At 44.6% G+C, this 19278-nt stretch overlaps 1 protein-coding gene across 2 annotated transcripts in view; it reads left to right on the top strand.

Annotated features, from left to right (window-relative positions):
• The window catches only part of PHF1 (PHD finger protein 1), a 73525-nt gene that overhangs the window by 52305 nt on the left and 1942 nt on the right, over nucleotides 1–19278 (top strand). For both annotated transcript variants that reach the window (XM_089656464.1, XM_089656465.1), the window contains 5 exons: nucleotides 64–131; nucleotides 7554–7694; nucleotides 12108–12222; nucleotides 14802–14899; nucleotides 18111–18188. In XM_089656464.1, the coding sequence (XP_089512590.1) occupies nucleotides 64–131; nucleotides 7554–7694; nucleotides 12108–12222; nucleotides 14802–14899; nucleotides 18111–18188 (500 nt within the window). The remainder of the gene's footprint in view (nucleotides 1–63; nucleotides 132–7553; nucleotides 7695–12107; nucleotides 12223–14801; nucleotides 14900–18110; nucleotides 18189–19278) is intronic.

The raw sequence follows: 19278 nt of genomic DNA, 5'->3' as shown, positions 1-19278 counted from the left end.
GATATGTGTCTGTTACTCTCACTAAGAAATATACACAAATCAGTAACACAATGTCTTTCTCAGCTCACAGATACTCCTCGAACAGAGCGGTACTCCAATCTGCTTCATGCTTTGACAGCTCAGAAAGACAGGTAAGAGCTGGACAAGATATGTCCTGTCCTACGTATCTCTATTTATTCATTTTCCACATTTATGTAGCCCTGATATATTGGTAGGTCATATATACTGTAGAATACATAGAACCAATCACACCAGCCTGAACCAAAAGAGCTTACACTTTGATATTTCCACCACAACCGCACAAGTGCTGTAACACTTTGGAGCGGAATCCTGTCTCTCGGCTGATATGTTGTTGGATTGTGGAAAGTAACCTTCTTTCCCAGGGGCTCACATATACAAAGAGAACCTGCAGACCCAATGCAGGTAATTGTATGTTATCCATCACACTCCTTACAGGCTGGCCCACATTTCAGGTAGGGTGCTGTAGTGAGTGGATGTGGATGGCACAACCATACAATCGTAGGAAAATAAGGATCTTCACCAGCACACCTTGGTATACTGATAATCTTGTACTTTATTCACCTGGGCAGCACAGTGGCTGAATGGTTAGCACGTCCACCTTGGTTAGAACTTGGGTCATTGGTTCAAATCCCAACCACGGCACCACCTGCCTGGAGTTTGCATATTCTCCTTGTGCCTGTGTGGGTTTCCTCTGGGAAATATGGTTTCCTCCCAAACTCCAAAGACATGCTGGTAGGTTAATTGTTTCCTGTCTAAATTGGCCCTAGTATGTGTATGTATGAATGTGAGTTAGGGACCTTAGACTGTACACACCTTGAGGGCTAGGGACTGATGTGAATGTACAATATATATGCATGTAAAACGCTGCGTAAAATGATGGCGCTATACAAGTACCTGTAATAATAATAAAGCAAGAGGCATCACAGACTGATGTTTTGGGGCCTCTCAGGCACTATACCAAGGTGTGTTAGTAAAGGTCCTTAATTCAATGCAGATAGTATCTAGAATTATATATGGGGGGGGTTACTTTTAAAGCCAGAATTCTTCTGCCAGGCAGGCTTTTATCGTCTTTAGCACCAGCACAGCATCCCAGCATGTCAGATTTACTTACAGGTCCAAGAATGAAGAACCAAACACGTGTCTGCCAAGTTTCAGAACTTGTTATTCTTAGAGCCTTCACAATAATTTCCATGAGGTTTTTTGGACTTCTCAAAAGTGGAACTGTGACCAGGCTTTAGACTTTTACTGTTTTACATATTCCTAACATGCTGAAAAGAAACGTTAAAACAAGTCCTCACTGATCTTTGGAGGCAGCAACAGGCTCCTCAATCCCAGTAGTCATGCAACAGCTTGGCCCACCCTGATCCCCACTCCCAGCAGTGACTTAGGAGCTTGGCTCACCCTTCTCACACTACTAGCCGTGTCTTAGCAGTGCAACCATCACCTTCTCCTCCCAGCAGTGACTTAGGAGCTTGGCTCACCCTTCTCACACTGCTAGCCGTGTTTTAGCAGTGCAACCAAATCACCTTCTCCTCCCAGCAGTGACTTAGGAGCTTGGCTCACCCTTCTCACACTACTAGCCATGTTTTAGCAGTACAACCATCACCTTCTCCTCCCAGCAGTGACTTAGGAGCTTGGCTCACCCTTCTCACACTACTAGCCCTGTCTTAGCAGTACAACCATCACCTTCTCCTCCCAGCAGTGACTTAGGAGCTTGGCTCACCCTTCTCACACTACTAGCCCTGTCTTAGCAGTACAACCATCACCTTCTCCTCCCAGCAGTGACTTAGGAGCTTGGCTCACCCTTCTCACACTACTAGCCCTGTCTTAGCAGTACAACCATCACCTTCTCCTCCCAGCAGTGACTTAGGAGCTTGGCTCACCCTTCTCACACTACTAGCCCTGTCTTAGCAGTACAACCATCACCTTCTCCTCCCAGCAGTGACTTAGGAGCTTGGCTCACCCTTCTCACACTGCTAGCCCTGTCTTAGCAGTACAACCATCACCTTCTCCTCCCAGCAGTGACTTAGGAGCTTGGCTCACCCTTCTCACACTGCTAGCCCTGTCTTAGCAGTACAACCATCACCTTCTCCTCCCAGCAGTGACTTAGGAGCTTGGCTCACCCTTCTCACACTACTAGCCCTGTCTTAGCAGTACAACCATCACCTTCTCCTCCCAGCAGTGACTTAGGAGCTTGGCTCACCCTTCTCACACTACTAGCCCTGTCTTAGCAGTACAACCATCACCTTCTCCTCCCAGCAGTGACTTAGGAGCTTGGCTCACCCTTCTCACACTACTAGCCCTGTCTTAGCAGTGCAACCATCACCTTCTCCTCCCAGTAGTGACTTAGAAGCTTGGCTTATCCTTCTTCTTTCTGCAATTCAGCAGCTCCGCTCACCCCATTCCACCCTTCTTGCAGTAACCCAGCAGCTTGGCTTACCTTGCTTTCTCCTCTCAGCATGGATTTAGCACCTCACAATTCTGCCGTAAGACCTGGGCCTCCAAGCCTGCCAAGTCTGGGAACTAGCCGTCCTCAAAAGCGTGAGACACTTTTCTACCTGCACAGCCATCTGGATACCGGACATTTCAGACATCTGGGTCCAGAGTATTTATATCCAAGGGCTACAATGTACATTTTCAAAATATAAAAAAATCTTTTTGCAGCACCAGCAATGCTAATTGAATATTGTGACCCAATATTCATAAATAACTCAACATAAAATGATGACGGTAAGATAAAGTGCAAACACTGCAAAAACAATGTAAATACTGTCGTCTTGGTGTAAGAATATTCTTATTTGATTTTTATTATTTTAGTTATACCGTTATTGTTTGTGTTCTCAATACGGAAATACCTCGTCAATTTTTTTGTATTTTTCTGACTTTTTCTAAATAGCTGAGGTGATATTCATTTCGTACTAGACCGCTAAGTGTATGCGGTAACAGTGATCGGATATAAGATTGCATGTGAATGACCTGAGCACCAAGGGCGTTTGATTAGGTTTTTCGGCCTTTTAAATATGCAGCAGTTTGTCAGTATATCCAGCCCTTGATGATGTCCTATTGGACGAAACGTGTAGGGCGGAGCTGTGTGCACTAACGTCATCACTCTGCTGCCTCGTGAGCAGCAGTGTCCCAAGTAAGTGATTCAGCCAGCTTATTTTATGTGTAATTTTATGGATGGAAACTTTTGATTTTACGGAATACAGTGGTTTTAATATACTGCACCATAAGAGAACTCTTTTCATGAATTGCGGTGGTGGATTGAGCGTGTGCTGGGTACGTTCCATGTGGCGGTTAATGCTCTGAACCGGCCCAGGAGGACCAGGTACTCTGACATACTCCTTGGAGACTCTCTATGGGCTCACTCAGATCATCTGTTCAGGGGCTGGTCAACCATCCTGCTACCTGGTTTCTGGCTTTATTAACATGGCTGTTGATGCTCATGTCCTGACGGACATGGGACTATTGGAATCAGTCATCCCTATGCTCCTAAAAGCTAGAAAATCAAATTCTCAGTCTACAAAGTCTATGATCAGTTTACTTTACCTGGTGCAAGCCTATAAAATTCCATCCCTGGAAGCACTCTGTTAGACCAATCTCATCTTTCCTCCAGTCTGGTTCGGCCTTAAAGCGGAGCTCCACACAAAAGAAGAAGTTTCGCTTCAAAGTGATACTAAAGCTTAGTTTTGTTTTTTTTTCATAAAATAACAAACATGTCATACTTACCTGCTCTGTGCAGTAGTTTTGTACACAGCTACCCTGATCTTCTTCTTTTCGCATTCCCCACTGACGCTCTACCTCCTCTTCCTCGATTAGTGCCCCCAGGGAAAGCTGCATGCCCTGGGGGCACTGCTACATGCTTGCTCCCAAGCTGATGCTCTGTGGATTCATAATACACATAGAGCTGCAGCTCTGCCTTGCCCCCACTCTCTCCTCATTAGCTCACTGGCTGTGATTGACTCATTCTCAGCCAATGAGGAGGGAGAGTCCCCCTACAGCCAAGGTTATTGTGAACATTGCTGGATTGGAGGGGGCTCAGGTAAGGATCGGTGGGGGGGGGGGGGGGGGGGGCAGAATGCATGAAGCCTTTAGAACCACATTAAGACCTCCTCCCCAGTTTCTGTTTTTTTGAAATGGGGTACCCCTCCCACTTCCGCTCTGACCGCCTGGGCAGTTGGAAGGGGAATTTCTCCTCCCTCCCTCCCTCCTTCCTGCAGTCTTCAGAGACACGTGACAGGTCCCAGAAGATTGCCGGACCATTCCCGTTGTGCGGTGCCGCTCACGCATACGCAGTGAGCACCTGGCTGTGAGGCCGCAAGCTGTCACAGCCGAGTGCCACACACCAAAAACTTTTTTGTGGCTTTTAATTTTTACATAGGAGACTGGAGCTCCGCTTTAAATACCCTCAAGGGTCACATTTAGGCTCTAGCCACTCTTTTTCACAGACCACTTAGTTCTCGCTCATTGGTAAAAGCCTTTCTGCAGGGTGTTCTCAATTTTCTCCTGTTTGCTCCCCAGTGACACCATGGGACCTCAACGTTTTTTTGGTCTGTCAGAAAATGCCCTATCAGGGACTTCTGCATGCCTTTCCTCACTCACAAGATTTCCTTCTTCATTCCTATCACCTCTGAGAGATGTGAATCCAAGTTAGTGGCCTTATCCTGTAAGGAACCCTTCCTCGTGTTATACAGGGATAAGGTGGCCTAAGGTCTGCTTTCTTCCAACAATGGTTTCTTCTTACCACCCTAACCATGACATTGTGCTTTCCTCCTTATGTCCTGCTCTGACACATACCAGGGAGGTTTCTGTCCTCTGTCTAGATGTGCTACGTGCTATACAAGTCTACCTCTCTGCTACAGATCCCTTTAGCCCTGATTAGTCGATTCTGCTGCGACTTCTCATGCGACTTGCTGTGATGTGTGACACAGACATTATTGTTAATAATTCCATTGCACATGTTGCTGGGTCAGGCTCAGAAGTAGCGGGTGCTTTAGCAACATCCACAAGGCAACTGGAAATATCACAGATCATAGTGCATATTTGCTAGAACACCACGGATCATCAAAGTCATCCGGAGGAACCTTTTTTCATTGAAGAAAGATCACATCACAAAGAGAAAAGTGCAATGTTTCGGAGCCACGCAGGACCCCTTCTTCAAGCATGTGATACGTTGTTACAGTGACACAAATATATATGTAGTGCTGTCCACCAATGAACAACCAGAAAAAGGGTGCCACCCCTCACCTTCTGACATCACAATCCTATCAAAATAGCATACTAAACACAGGCAGCAAGCTTTGTCAAAGTGTACAGAAAAAGAATGCCTCAAAGGAGATCAGCATACCTCAAATGTGCAAGCTATGTCAGCGTGTATAAACCCCCTGCACAGAGCCCTCAGCTCAGATAACTTACCCAAACTCAAATGATTGGGCGCCTTTCAAAGATGTGCCCGATTGGTATCGGCAGGGCTTCCCTGTTACCTGCCAGCCAGACATCTCGCTCAGTCACGTAAAGCTACACCTGCTGCACATGCCCAGAGCAAACGGTTGTAGCTCAGTGACAGGAGGACGCTGGCAGGGACCGCTGACCCCATGGAAACCGATGATGTCAGGACCCCCCGCCGCACCAGACGTTAACAAATGTGTGACCGCAGTGGCATATTTACTGTGAGGCAAACAAGGCATTTGCCTGGGGCAGCAATTTTCAGGGGTGCCACCCCCTCGAAGAAGTGACACAAGTGGCAGGGATGGGGACCTGGTGAGGTACTGCCTGAGCTCCGCCATACTCCGCCAGGAGGCTGTGTCCCGCTGGAGGGTGGGCGGCTGCTTCTTTAATTCCGGTTAAGGTTGGTTCTTGGGTCTGGTGGTGGCTGTGGGGGGGATGGTGGCGGTGGGCGGCGTTGGCGGAAGCTGGGGGTGGGGGTTGCTGGTGGGGTGGGAAGCGCCCGATTTTAGTGTTGCCTAGGACAGTTCAAGGAATAAATACACCACTGGATGAGCAGGAGAGTGCATAGAAAAGAAAGAGGAACAAATCACATGGAGAGGAATAAAACAAATGGAGAGGAATAAAACAAACAGGGACCAGAACCGAAAGATACAAAATGTGAGGAAAAACCAAAATAAATATGATGGATGTACAAAAATAAAAAAGAAACAAAGCCCAAAAAAAATACAAATAACATATATAATAATATTATTATACAGGATTTATATAGCTCCAACAGTTTGCTCAGCACTTTACAAAATAAGGGAGACAATATAGCAATGATACAGTTCAATACAAGAGGGATAGGAGGGCCCTGATCCTTGGAGCTTACAATCTAAGAGGGAGGGGGCTGGTGGTACAAAAGGAATGATAGGAGAAATAGAAGATTCCATTATTATCTGAAGGCAGGATGGGCTTCCCTGAAGAGATAGGTTTTCAGAGATCGCCTAAAAGTGTGCAGAGTAGGCGATAGTCTGATAAATTGGGGTAGAGAGTTCCAGAGGATGGGGGAAGCTCTGGGGAAGTCCTGGAGATGAGCATGGCAGGAGATATATATATATATATATATATGTCAATAACGAAAATAAGAGGAGGTGAGAAAAAGGAAATTATAAGATCCACATGGCCAAAAATGAAAAAATAAATAGGAATGAAGACAAGAAACAAAAACAAACAAGGTGATTGTGAAGATAAAAAAAATTAACAATAAAAAGAAATGGATAAAAACTCAGGAAAAACAAAGAACCAACTATGGATGTGCAATTGGTGCAAAAGTATGGAAAAAAAAAAATCGGGGCAATCAGAATAACAAAAAGGCAGAACGGGGAAAATGGATGCAAAGAAAAGCAACAGGGGGAAAAAGGGAGGGAGAGCGGGGGAAGGAAGGGGAAGAGGAAAAAAAAAAAAACCGGAGGGGAAAGGGGACAGGGCGGGGCCACAGGATTCCTTGCAGCCTGCTGCTACGACCAAACCAAAGTTTCTTTGGACGACGTTGGGGATCCGTGGTGTGCTGGCAAATATGTACATTGATGTGTGACACAGTCACATGACAAGTCAGAAATCATTCATTTCAATGGGTGCCATCTTTATTGCTGCGACTCAAGTCACGGTGACAGAAAAATTGTTCTTGCGCTCTTTTTCCGCATCTTCCTTGTAACATGACTGCCATAGACTGCAATGTTAAAATCACAAAAGTCGCAAGGAAGTCTTTACTTTGTGCTATCATTACAACTTTTGGCTGTGACTTCAGAGGGTTTTGTAAGTTCAATATTATGTGTCACACTCTGGATTGTTATAATTGGACAAAGTTTCAAAGCATCAAAGTTGCATGAAAGTTGCATTGAAGTCACATGACTTTTTGGGTCGCAGCAGTGTAGACAGGATTTTTGACTGTCTTGGCGTACAATACAGGACACAAGTCCGGCCCCTCTGTTCCTTATGATTCACCCCTTATTGCCTGAGGCCTGCTGGGAATGGGAGGGACTTTGCTATTGTTTTCTTTTTTGTATGTCTGAATTATGTTGGATTATTTTTCTTGTTTTCAGGTTTATTTCCGGGAAGGAGATCAAGAAAAAAAAGTGTCTATTTGGGCTGCAGAGCCGCGTCCCCCCTCCCGCCCCACAGAGTACAGTGACTGAGCTGAGGCTACAGGACACAGACGTAAGGAGCCCCACTCCTTGTGTAAGGTGAGGGACCCTGACTGACCCCCCGTGTGACAATCACGCCTGCTACCTCTCAGGGTTTTTCAGTAAGGGAGTGCAAAGAGCAGCAATAATGGTCAAAGTTTACAAATTCATAGCAACCTTTTAGCAGTCAGACCAGTAAAAAAAAAAAGTAACTACAGCAAAACCTTTTTATTTTGTTTTAAATAGAGGATAGAAGGGTTAGAACCTCTCTTGGGTTTTTATTGTGACACAAGTGGGCAACCTTCTGCAATGGGACCACAAAGCTATAAAAAGCTGAAAGGGTTCTCACCTTCCCCACTTTTACTAACAAATGGTGTTTCTATAACTGTCAGTATTCCTTTCAGGGATTTCTTCTCACTTCCTGTCTTGATGAAAGTTTTCAAAAGGTTCTTCACTCCAGGGGGGATTGAAAAAAGTCAGCAGCTAGAAATGTAGCTGCTGACTTTTAATATCAGGACACTTAGCTGTCCTAGGATCCCTCACCCGGGCTAGTTCTTTACTAGCCTTCATTTTCCCAGTGCCGGCAGTTGTGGGTAGCCGGGTTTACAGCTGGCTGCCCGCTGCGCATGTGCGGGGCTCACTGCGCTTTATGAATGGTCCCGCAGTCTTCTGGGACCTGTGACGTAAGGCTGCGAAGAGGGAGAGGAGAAACTCTTCTCGGGATCGCCGAGCAGAAGTGGGATCAGATACCGCTCAAAACTAGGTACCTGCCCGCCCCCCCCCCCCCCAAAAAAAAAATGACATGCCAAATGTAGCAGAGGAGGTGGCAGAGGAGGTGGGGGAGGACTTAAAGCAGAATGTCCCCTTTTGGGTGAAGTTTTGATTTAACTAGCTCACACCCAGGCCAGTTCTGACATTTCTCTCCTACATGTAATATATTTTTTGCTAGAAAACTATTCAGAACCCCCCAACATTATATCTGTTTTTAGGCAAAGGCCCTAGAGAATAAAATGGTGAGTGTTATAATTTTTTATGCCACGCTGCAATTTTTTAAAACATTCCTTGTGATAGAAATAGGGCATGACAGGTCCTCTTTATGGAGAGATCTGGAATCTATAAGACCCATCTCTCTAAGCTGGAAAGCATGAGATCAGAAAAAAAACATTGATCTTTGGCCTTCCAGAAAAAAATGGCAGTGGTTACATCTGCCAGAACCAGAAAGGACATACTGTATATATATACCATTTGTAAGGTATTTTGATGATGTTACACCGAGCAAATAGATACCTAACATGTCGCGCTTTAAAATTTGCGCACGCTCATGGAATAGCATTTGGAACTTAAAAAATATCCATAGATGATGCTTTAAAAATTTTTACAGGTTACCTATTTAGAGTTACAGAGGAGGTCTAGTGCTAGAAATATTGCTCTCGCGATAATGTTTGCGGCGATATCTCACATGTGTGGTGAGGACAACATTTACACTTTATGCGGGCGCGACCTACGTATCACCACTGCGGACGAGCACAAGGGGGGCCGGCTTGCTTTAAAATGTTTTTATTTTTACACTGTTCATTAACCCCTGGTTCACATCTACGCGGGTGGGGCTGCTGCGGATCCGCACGAAAATCTGTGCAGCTGCACCACCCGCACAGAGAATTGCGGGTGGCATTAGTTCTAAGGTTCCCATGTGGGCTGCATTTTCCAAAGTAGTGCAGGGACTTCTTTCGCTGCTTGTCACGGGCACGGGAGTCTATTCAAATGAATGGGTTCTCATGCCCGAGCAAAACACGGCCCGCATAGGTGTGAACGGGGGGTTAATGTTTTTTTTTTAATCGCTTTTATTCCTATCACAAGAAATGTAAACATTTCTTGTGACAGAAATAAGGCATGACGGGTCCTCTTTATGGAGAGATCTGGGATCTATAAGACCCATCCCTCCTTTAAATTGAAAGAATGGGATCAGAAAAAAAAACATCGATCTTAGGCTTTCCAGAAAAAAATGGCATTGTTTACATCTGCCAGAACCAGAAGTGACCTAGCTTCTGGCCTCCCAGGACCATAGCGATGGCTGGGATCCATCTGGTGTAATGGCGGCGGCGGTGGTGGCTTCTTCTTGCTGCCTGTAAAAGCAATCCAGTGGCTAATTAGCCGCTAGGATGGCTTTTACATGACAGTGAATCAGCCACTAAAAAAAAGATACCAGTGTGATGCCTGTAGCTGCTTGCATCATCCTGATATCGCCACTCAACCACTTCCAGTCCAGACACTTTCACCCCCTTCCTGCCCAGGCCAATTTTCATCTTTCAGCGCTATCACAGTTTGAATGACAATTGCACGGTCATGCAACACTGTACCCATATGAATGTTTTAACATTTTTTTGAGACAGATAAAATTTTATTTTGGTGGTATTTATTCACCACTGGGATTTTTATTTTTTTGTTATATAAATGAAAAAGGTCCAAAAATTTTGAAAAAAAAGTATTTTCCTTATAAAATTTTGCAAATAATCTTTCTTCATAAATCTTGGTCAAAATGTATTCATCTATCTTTTTAGTAAAAAAAAAAAATAACCCAAATTAGTTTATAACCAAAAATTATGATTTTTACAAATTTATTTTTAATTTTTTCATATTTATGTTTTTTTTAACATACTGTCACCCTAGCAGTACAGTGTCACCATAGTGACACTGTACTACTTGTGGGGGGTGATGAAGATTTTTTTTTTACACTGATTGCTGTTACACCCATAAAGGCTGTAAAAGCAATCATTCCTGCAGCCATTGAGAAATACTGTGAGAGCTGTGATTGGTCACAGCTTGTCACATGGTACAAGGCTGTCGTGAATAGCCCTGTACCATGTGACCTCTGTGATCATTCACAGATTTCACAAATAGTAAGCAATGATGTCAGGAAGTGACATCTTGTTTACTACTGTTCATGTGATCACTGATTGGCCAATCAGTGATCACATGAATCGGGACCTCACACAGAGGTCCCATCCAGCGATCGGCGTTCTGCTGTGTCCGGAGGACACAGCGGGCTCTGATCACGGTGCTGCACGCTCCCAGGGAGCGCGCACAGGAAATGGAAATATTCAATAGAAAAGAAGGGACTTTCAGGGTGCATGAGCATGAATACCAAACGTATTAAAAAGTTATATAATTTTTATTTTGTATTTTTTTTTTTTTTTTTAAAACAAAAAAAAAGGAAAAAATACATACACATAAAAACAAGTTCAGTACTAAGAGTGGAACTGAGATTCAAACTTATGATATAATTGTAGTTACTCCCTACATGTTTCGCCCTCACGGGCTTCTTCAGGGAAGATTTTTTTGAAGAGATTTCAACCGCCGAGGCAATCTAAAGGTATATCAAAAGAAAATTATAATTTAATCATTTTCTTTTGCTATACCTTTAGACTGCCTCGGCGGTTGAAATCTCTTTAAAAAAATCTGCCCTGAAGAAGCCCGTGAGGGCGAAACATGTAGGGAGTAACTACAATTATATCATAAGTTTGAATCTCAGTTCCACTCTTAGTACTGAACTTGTTTTTATGTTTCTGTATTTTTTCCTTTTTTTTGTTTTAAAAAAAAAAAAAAAAAAATACGAAATAAAAATTATATAACTTTTTAATATGTGCGTTATTTATGTTCATTCACCCTGAAAGTCCCATCTTCTCTATTGAATATTTGCAATTTTAAGGGATGTGGTGCAATAATATCTGGTCGTTCGCTACTTTTCTGTTACTACAGAAAATGGAAACGGGGGTGCGTTTAGAAACATCAACCTGCTTCGGCAGCGCTCCCATCCGGCTGTTTATCTACAAGGGGCCAGTCGGGAAGAGTTTAAAGTCCAAGACGTCATATGCAGGGGCGGACTGAAAACTCATGGGGCCCCCGGGCAATAGGGGATCATGGGGCCCCTGCGTCCTTGCCCAAACTCAAAAAAGCCTATGAAAAAGGTACCAGGGGCATCTCATGGAGCCCCCTCCTGAACCCCGGGCCCTGGGGCAGTGCCCGAGTTTCCAAATGGCCAGTCCGCCCCTGGTCATATGACATCCTATGGGCAGCAAGTGGTTAAACTCCAGGAAAACGTTTCTAATTTCTTTTAATTCTGAAGAGTACGGGTAATATCTGGAATGGCTGCCAGGTTTGTATGGCTGTCACTGCCCCCATTTGGGTGCGATTGTCATTTGGCAGGGTGTCACCAGGACAGGAAGTAGGAGGAAATCTTCCCAACGGAATGCCAGACAGCAGTAAACAGTAAAAATGGAGGTTCTAACCATTCCCTACTTCATCCTAAAGGAAGGACAGATATTGCAGGAGATGTGCTTTACTTGTGCTGGGTTGGTATGTGTGACAGCAGATTGCTCCTTGCCTTACTGACTAAGCCTGTCTGTATATGTAACAAGCTTGCCTCGCGTGTCTCCCTTCCCCTTCTCAGCGAGCGGATATAAAGATCTCTTGCAGTTCCCTTTCAGGGAGGATGGGGGTCCTGAAACGCCCCCCACACAGAACAAAGACGCCAAGCATAGCGCAAAGGACGCGGAAGGAGAGGCAGAAGCTGCAGAGAGCGGTCACCCAGGTACTGTGGGACGTCAACGTTCATTCTGTGTTCTCTTCCATATTTGACTAGGAATGGCTTTTACTGGCTGCTGAAGTGCAGCTTCGGGGTCAGTGGCGGACTGACAACTCATGGGGCCCCCGGGCAATAGAGGATTATGGGGCCCCTGTGTCCTTGCCCAAACTCAAAAAAGCCTATGGAAAAGGTACCAGGGGCATCTCATGGGGCCCCCTACTGACCCCTGGCCCTGCCAGAGTTTCCAGATGGTCAGTCCGCCCCTGTTCGGGGTATATCGAGAGCCGCTCTGTCCATACAGTCCCGTCAGTCCTCATTTGTAGGGTTGGAGGAAGTTCCCATGATCCTTTGCAGCCCGATCAAGCAGTGTCTTCGTGATTCTAGGTTGTGTCGCCTTCCTCTTCCATTATTACATCTTTCTTTCACAACAAATTTCTTTTAAAGTAGAACTCCAGATCAAACCTTTTTCCAGTTTCCTATAGAATGGGGAAGGAAGTCTGTCAGGCTTTTATTGCTGTCTGTGACCCTCACTTCCTGTATTGGTGACCACACTGGAGATGAGGACAGATCTCCCCAATACAAACCATAGACCTTTCTCAACCCAGCGTTCCTCCTGAGGTGTCTAGGGGATCCTTTGAGTTGTGGCCGATGGACCTCCCATGTGATGGTGTCTGGGTCCAGTGCCACTTGGCAGAGCCAGCCGCATGGAACAAATGATCTTTTACAGCTGTATGTGAGGGTAGCATTCTGACCATCATTATAAGGGGAGTATTGTTCTTTGACCAACAATATCGGTGGCATACAATCTATTGACCGCTGTTGAATACCTTTTAGCAAGGGTTCTGTAATGTTGGCCATACACAGTTAGAAAATCGTTCGAAAAGGCGTTCAATACATTCGATCGTTCAACTTTCGAAGCGTTAGCGGGCTCATTTCTATTCTTGAAATGCAAAGTTTTATGGCAAAAAAGCGAACGGTCATGTCAAATTTTTGTAGCTAAAAGCTTTACTAAACCCACAACAGTAAAATCAGTCCGTATATGCAGTAAAGCATGCTTGTTATACTCACTGTTTGATCCTGTCTTTTCTGATCCTCCCCTTCTTCTACTGTGCTGCATTAAACATCCTGCCTGCTCACCATTTTTTTTTTTTTCTAAAGCGTTACTTTAAAAAGGGGATTTAGCTTTTTTTTTTTATTATTATTTTTTAAAGTAAAAATTTTAAAAAATTGGTGAGCAGGCAGGATGTTTAAAAAAAAAAAAAAAAAAAAGAAGCTAAATCCCCTTTTTAAACTGTTACTAAACGCACAACAGTACAATCAGTCTATATATGCAGTAAAGCATGCTTGTTATACTCACTGTGGAACCTAAGGGGTTAATCATCTGCATTGTGTAAACAGGCTGTTTGATCCTGTCTTCTCTGATCCTCCCCTTTTACTGTCTGTAATCCATATGCTGATAGAACAAAGCCTTGTTGGCATGCTGCACATGCTCAGTTTGGCGTGTATGGCTAGAGAGTTTTGTTTTTTTTTTCTTGGGAGAATGCATGTGATCAGCACAGGGCCAATCAGCACTGTCCAGACAGAAGATCAGGGGTCATGCAGCCTCATAGGACAATTAGGGGAGAATGAAAACTCCTCCTACAAGCTTTATCCAGTGCTCTGCTGGACACTGATAGAAGTCACAAGACTGCTATATACTGCTGATGAGAAAAGGTATTTAGCAGTTTATATTTACTAAAATAATTGAATTTCTATGTTCTGTGGGAGAACAGACATAGTGAAGGCAGAGTCATTCACTTTAAACAATCGATTTTCTAAGCATTAGTAGTGGAATTGATCAAAAAGAGTGTGAAAAAACCTACAGCGCACGCTTGTGGTAAAATGTAACCTTCGAAGTACAATCAACAAGCAACGAAAAGAAAGATATTTTATAGTCCATATAAGGAAATAGAAAAAGGTCAAAAAATCTTTACGTCATTTCTGCTAATCATGTAATTGGTCGATGAAATATATACCATTTTTGTTGTTATCAATCAATAATATGTTGATAATTGGGGGAAAAATTATGATACAATGATGGCGTTATCTCATGCACAATCGGCAGATCTTTTTGAATCTGACCGTTTTTTGAAACAATTTTCTAACTGCGTATGGCCAGCATTAGGTAATGAGCTTCTGACTTGAGAACAGATCCTAAAAGAGCAATACCTGGAAGTGGCATGAAATGAATTCAGATTGTCATGCTTGAGTGTTGTGCCCAACTAATAAGAGTCAATACAGCAGGGCTGGGGTGTCCAACTAAATACTAACCACAGAAGTCGCTGCAGACCATTTGGGACTGGCTGTATACAGGGGCGGACTGACAACTCATGGGGCCCCCGGGCAATAGGGGATCATGGGGCCCCTGTGTCCTTGCCCAAACTCAAAAAAGCCTATGAAAAAGGTACCAGGGGCATCTCATGTGGCTCCCTACTGACCCCGGGCCCTTGGGGAGTGCCCAAGTTTCCAAATGGTCAGTCCGCCCCTGGGCTGTAATGTTTTACTGATCTCATTCATCTTCAGTAGGTTGTCTATCATTGTTCCAGGATGCGATACAAAATCCAATCAGTCCTAACCAAGAGTATGTGGGATACCGCGGCAGCACCTACAACTTCAGACGCACCGGCGCTCGCTGCCTGCAGAGGTGAGAGATACAGATGTGGTTTCCATCAGATCAACTGCTGCCAGAATGAAGTGCAGGCGTATACCTGCAGCAACCTCCCCGTCATGGCTAAATACCGGCCTGACAGGCAAAGCTTCAACATTTCTCCACAGTTTTGGAGGTGTCTGCGAAAACACCCACCTCCATGTATTCTTCATGGTTCATGGGCAGCCCCACATGGTCAGGAGGAGTTCACAATAGACAGGACAGCATGGCCAAGGAAGTGCCAAAACACTTCAGCTGTAATATTCTTTATCTGGCCATAGAGGATGCGATTTTCTTTCCTGCAACCATGGGTTGCAGGAAAGAAAATCGCTTAATTCCACCATCAACTGTCTCTGCCAGGAGAACACACTGATAATTGCTAGAGGCTAGTGGACACTGAGCCCGGGTTCACACTGATGCGGTGCGGAATTTGCAGCGTTTTTTGTGCGAATTCCACACCGCATCAGAATCGCACCCCGTTCATACAAACCGCTGCAGGTGTGTATGTTACGTTAACAACACCCCGAAAGCGGTCCGTAAAACGCGGTGCAATGTGCAGAATCAGATTGCATAGGTGTGAATACCCATGCGATCTGATTCTAGTGCAGACCAAAGGGTCCGGCATGTTTTTGGTGCAATTAGATCCATACAAAATGTGTGGCTCCAATCGCACCGCACACAAATCGCATGTCATTTGCACAGGAATGCGGTGTGGTTCCTGTGCAAATCACATGAGATATCTATCTATTCAGTTGTATCCAACCTTGGCGATTGCATGGACCGTCACTCGTAAGCAACTTTTTTCCATGAATTCTCTTAGCATTTATTTTACAGGGTAGGTTGCCAGGTCTTTCCCCAACCCCCACCATGCAGGAGATCCCACATGGCCAGTGATGAAGCTAGGACAATTTTAGACAGGAGCCAATTAACCGACCAGCATGTCTTTGGAGTGTGGGAGGAAACCGGAGCACCCGGAGGAAACCCACACGAACAAAGGGAGAAGATGCAAACTCCATGCAGGAGGCACCATGGTCGGGAATCGAACCCATGACCCAATTACTGCAAGGCAGAAGTGCTAACCACTAAGCCACTGTGCCACCCTCACATGAGATATACCGCACCGCATATATGTGAACCCAGTGTGAAGGAGAAGCAGAAGACACAGCTGCACAAATGGTTGGCTCCTTGGGCTTCTCCCTCTCTTTGCTGTACAATGTATAGAAAGAGGCTGATACCAAGTCAACAGGTACTTATATTAGCTGCTTTTAAAAAACACTTTTTCTTTTTTAATGAATATGTACCTACAGCAGTGGTTCTCAACCTTCCTAATGCCGTGACCCTTTAATACAGTTCCTCATGTTTTGGTGACCCCCCAACCCTATAATTATTTACCCAGTAATTATAATTCATGAAGTGTCGTTTTACCTCCAATACTGCTGCTTTCTACACAGTAGCTGCTTTCAACACAGTATAATATATGTGTTTTCCGATGGGCTTAGGTGACCCCTGTGAAAGGGTCGTTCGACCCCTAAAGGGGTCGCGACCCACAGGTTGAGAACCACTGACCTACAGGAATTGATGTTGTATTAGATCTGCCTAGAGTTCAGCTTTAGGATGGTGCACAAAGATCCCATCTAGGTAAAGGAAAGCAGGCCATAGATTAAACAAATTTATTTCCTTCCACCACGGGTAGAAGGAAAGAAAATTCCTTGATTTCCCCTCAACACTGTCAGTGCAGATGGGGGAATCCCTCCTGCAGCACCATTGTGTTCTGCCGTCGGGGAACCTTCCCTGGCAGTAGAACACTACGATCAGTGTTTCCGTCTATAGCCGGCGGCACTAATCATTCTGGAAAAAACAGGCTGGTTGTACACAAGTTGATCGACTTGTGTACAACCAGGGTGCCCGTCGACTTGTGTACAGCCAGGGTGCCCGTCGACTTGTGTACAGCCAGGGTGCCCGTCGACTTGTGTACAGCCAGGGTGCCCATCGACTTGTGTACAGCCAGGGTGCCCATACACGGATCAAAATTTGTCCAGACCCTGGATAAGTTATAATTGGAATTTTTTTGGGTTTTTTTTTTTTTTTCCGCCAGGAACCCATTAAATTCCATTTTATTTAACCACTAAATATTCTCATAAAATAACTATTCTTGCCATCGACCAGCCAATCTCCTGTACCTCAATGGAAACACTAAGCCCTAGTTCACACTGAATGCGGCTTTGAAATCGCTCTGAAGCCGCCAATCAGTGCGACTTCATGTGCAGTTTGCCAATATCTGAGCGATTTCATGCACAGATGTCGATGCAAATCACATGTGAAATCTCAAAAAATAGTGCAGGAACAGAGGAGAAGGGGGCGCTCTTTATGTCTGGAGGAAAAGAAATGTAATCTCCAAACATGGAAAGGTTTCTTCACAGTAAGAGCTGTGAAAATGTGGAATAGACTGCCTCAAGAGTTGGTTCTGACCAGCTCAGTGGATTGCTTTAAAAAACTCCTGGATTCTTTCTTAGATACACAGAATATAACTGGATATAACATTTATAGGTAAAGTTGATCCAGGGAATATCCGATTGCCTCTCGGGGGATCAGGAAGGAATTTTTTCCCAGCAGGAGCAAATTGGATCATGCTTTGCTGTTTTTTTTGCCTTCCTCTGGATCAACTGTGGGTATAGGATTATAACTTTTTTTTTTATGGTTGAACTGGATGGATTTTTGTCTTTTTTCAACCAGATTAACTATGTAACCTTTTTTTAAAGTCGGTGCGAATGGTTCCATAGCCGCATATAGGGTGTCATTCAGCTTTGATCTGTCAAATCACATGACAAGTCGCACCGACACTGAACTGGGGCTAAAGCAATAATCTGAAGATGTGCTGTCCTGTCATTTTACATTGCTCTGCATTTAAATACACACATTTTATAGGCTTTTCCCCCCTTTTCTGTGCTTTTTCCATGCACTGTTGTGTGTTGCAGCAAGCTGCACAAAAATGCAACCTCTCCTATTTTTTCTGATACCTCGGCAGCGCGTTGGTGTGAATCGACACCGTAGAAAACAAAGGTATTTGCTTGTCCTTGCGTTGGGCAGTCCAGCGCAGGGACGCCGATGGTGAACTAACCCCCAAATTCTTCTGATAATTTTATTTTTGAGTACATCTTACCCCTAGTCAATGCCATGCCCCCTCATAATAATTTAATTTCTGTTTTAGCCCTCCAATTCGGATGTTCGCCTCTTTTCACCCCTCTGCCAACACCTCCGGACCTGTAGCCGCTTCTCTGCAGTCCAGGTAAAGCTAATTACAGACCACAAGGTGACTGCATGCTGTAAGTAAAGGCAATAGCCTTCATGGCAGGAATATCAGCTATTATTTCAACAAAAGCTGCAGATTTATAAATATTGAAAAATGATTTTATGACATTAAAGCTCCACTCTGGGCAGCAGAAGAGAACGACCCTTGCGGCGGTCCCCCCTTTCCCGCTCTGCAAGGGTTGTATGCCTGTTAAAGCAATAGTAAACCGCGACCTTTTTTTTTGGTTTTGTTTAAATCTGCAAGACAATGTCATAATGTTCTAGTAGGCATCGAATAATAATAGCACATTATGGATACTTGCCGTAAAACAAAGCCCTCCAGTGGCTTGCTGTCACCGCTGACAGGGCTTCCATCTTCACCCGGTCTTTTTTCCGGATTCGCGGGCTCCAGCGGCTTGAATGGCTGAGCCACGATGATGTCACTCCCACACATGTGTGCGGGAGTCTCCTTCTATGGCACACAGCTCCACGGGCATGCTCCATTACAAGTACATGTCTCCTAAACGGTGCAGGTTTAGTCGCTATTTCCAGTACTTACAAGGAAGCCTTATTATAGGCTTAGCTGGAGGTACAAGTTAAAAAAAAAAAAAATACTTTACTATCACTTTAAAGCGGAGTTCCACCTGAAAAAAAAAAATAAATAAAAAGTCAGCAGCTACAAAAACCATAGAAACAGTCCAGAGGTGTTGTGGATGCGTTTCTGCATGCATGTTTTTGGCGCATTCCGGTGCATTTTTATGCGTTTTTGACACATTCCGGTGCGTTTTTTTTCTGCGTTTGACACATTCCAGTGTGTTTTTGATGTTTTCCGGTTCAATTTTTCACCTCTCTTTTTCTTAAATTGAAATAGGGACATGTGCGTTCCAGTGCGTTTTACTGCGTTGCAGTACAGTTCTGTGCAGGAAAAATGCAGCGTGTTCTACTTTTTTTTTTAAAATACAGCCACTTACCTGTCCCTCAGTCCAGCGGTGTCCACACGACCACTGATTGCACTGGCTGTCTTCTCTCCCTGGCGCCAGCATCTTCAGTGTGGGCACCTGGCTGTGACAGCTTGCGGCTTCGCAGCC

Source organism: Staurois parvus, unplaced genomic scaffold (assembly GCF_062004578.1).
Source record: "Staurois parvus isolate SC_StPar_1 unplaced genomic scaffold, SC_StPar_1.0 ptg000906l, whole genome shotgun sequence".
NCBI classification, from domain to species: Eukaryota; Metazoa; Chordata; class Amphibia; order Anura; family Ranidae; genus Staurois; species Staurois parvus.
This window is presented reverse-complemented; position numbering and strand designations above follow the sequence as displayed.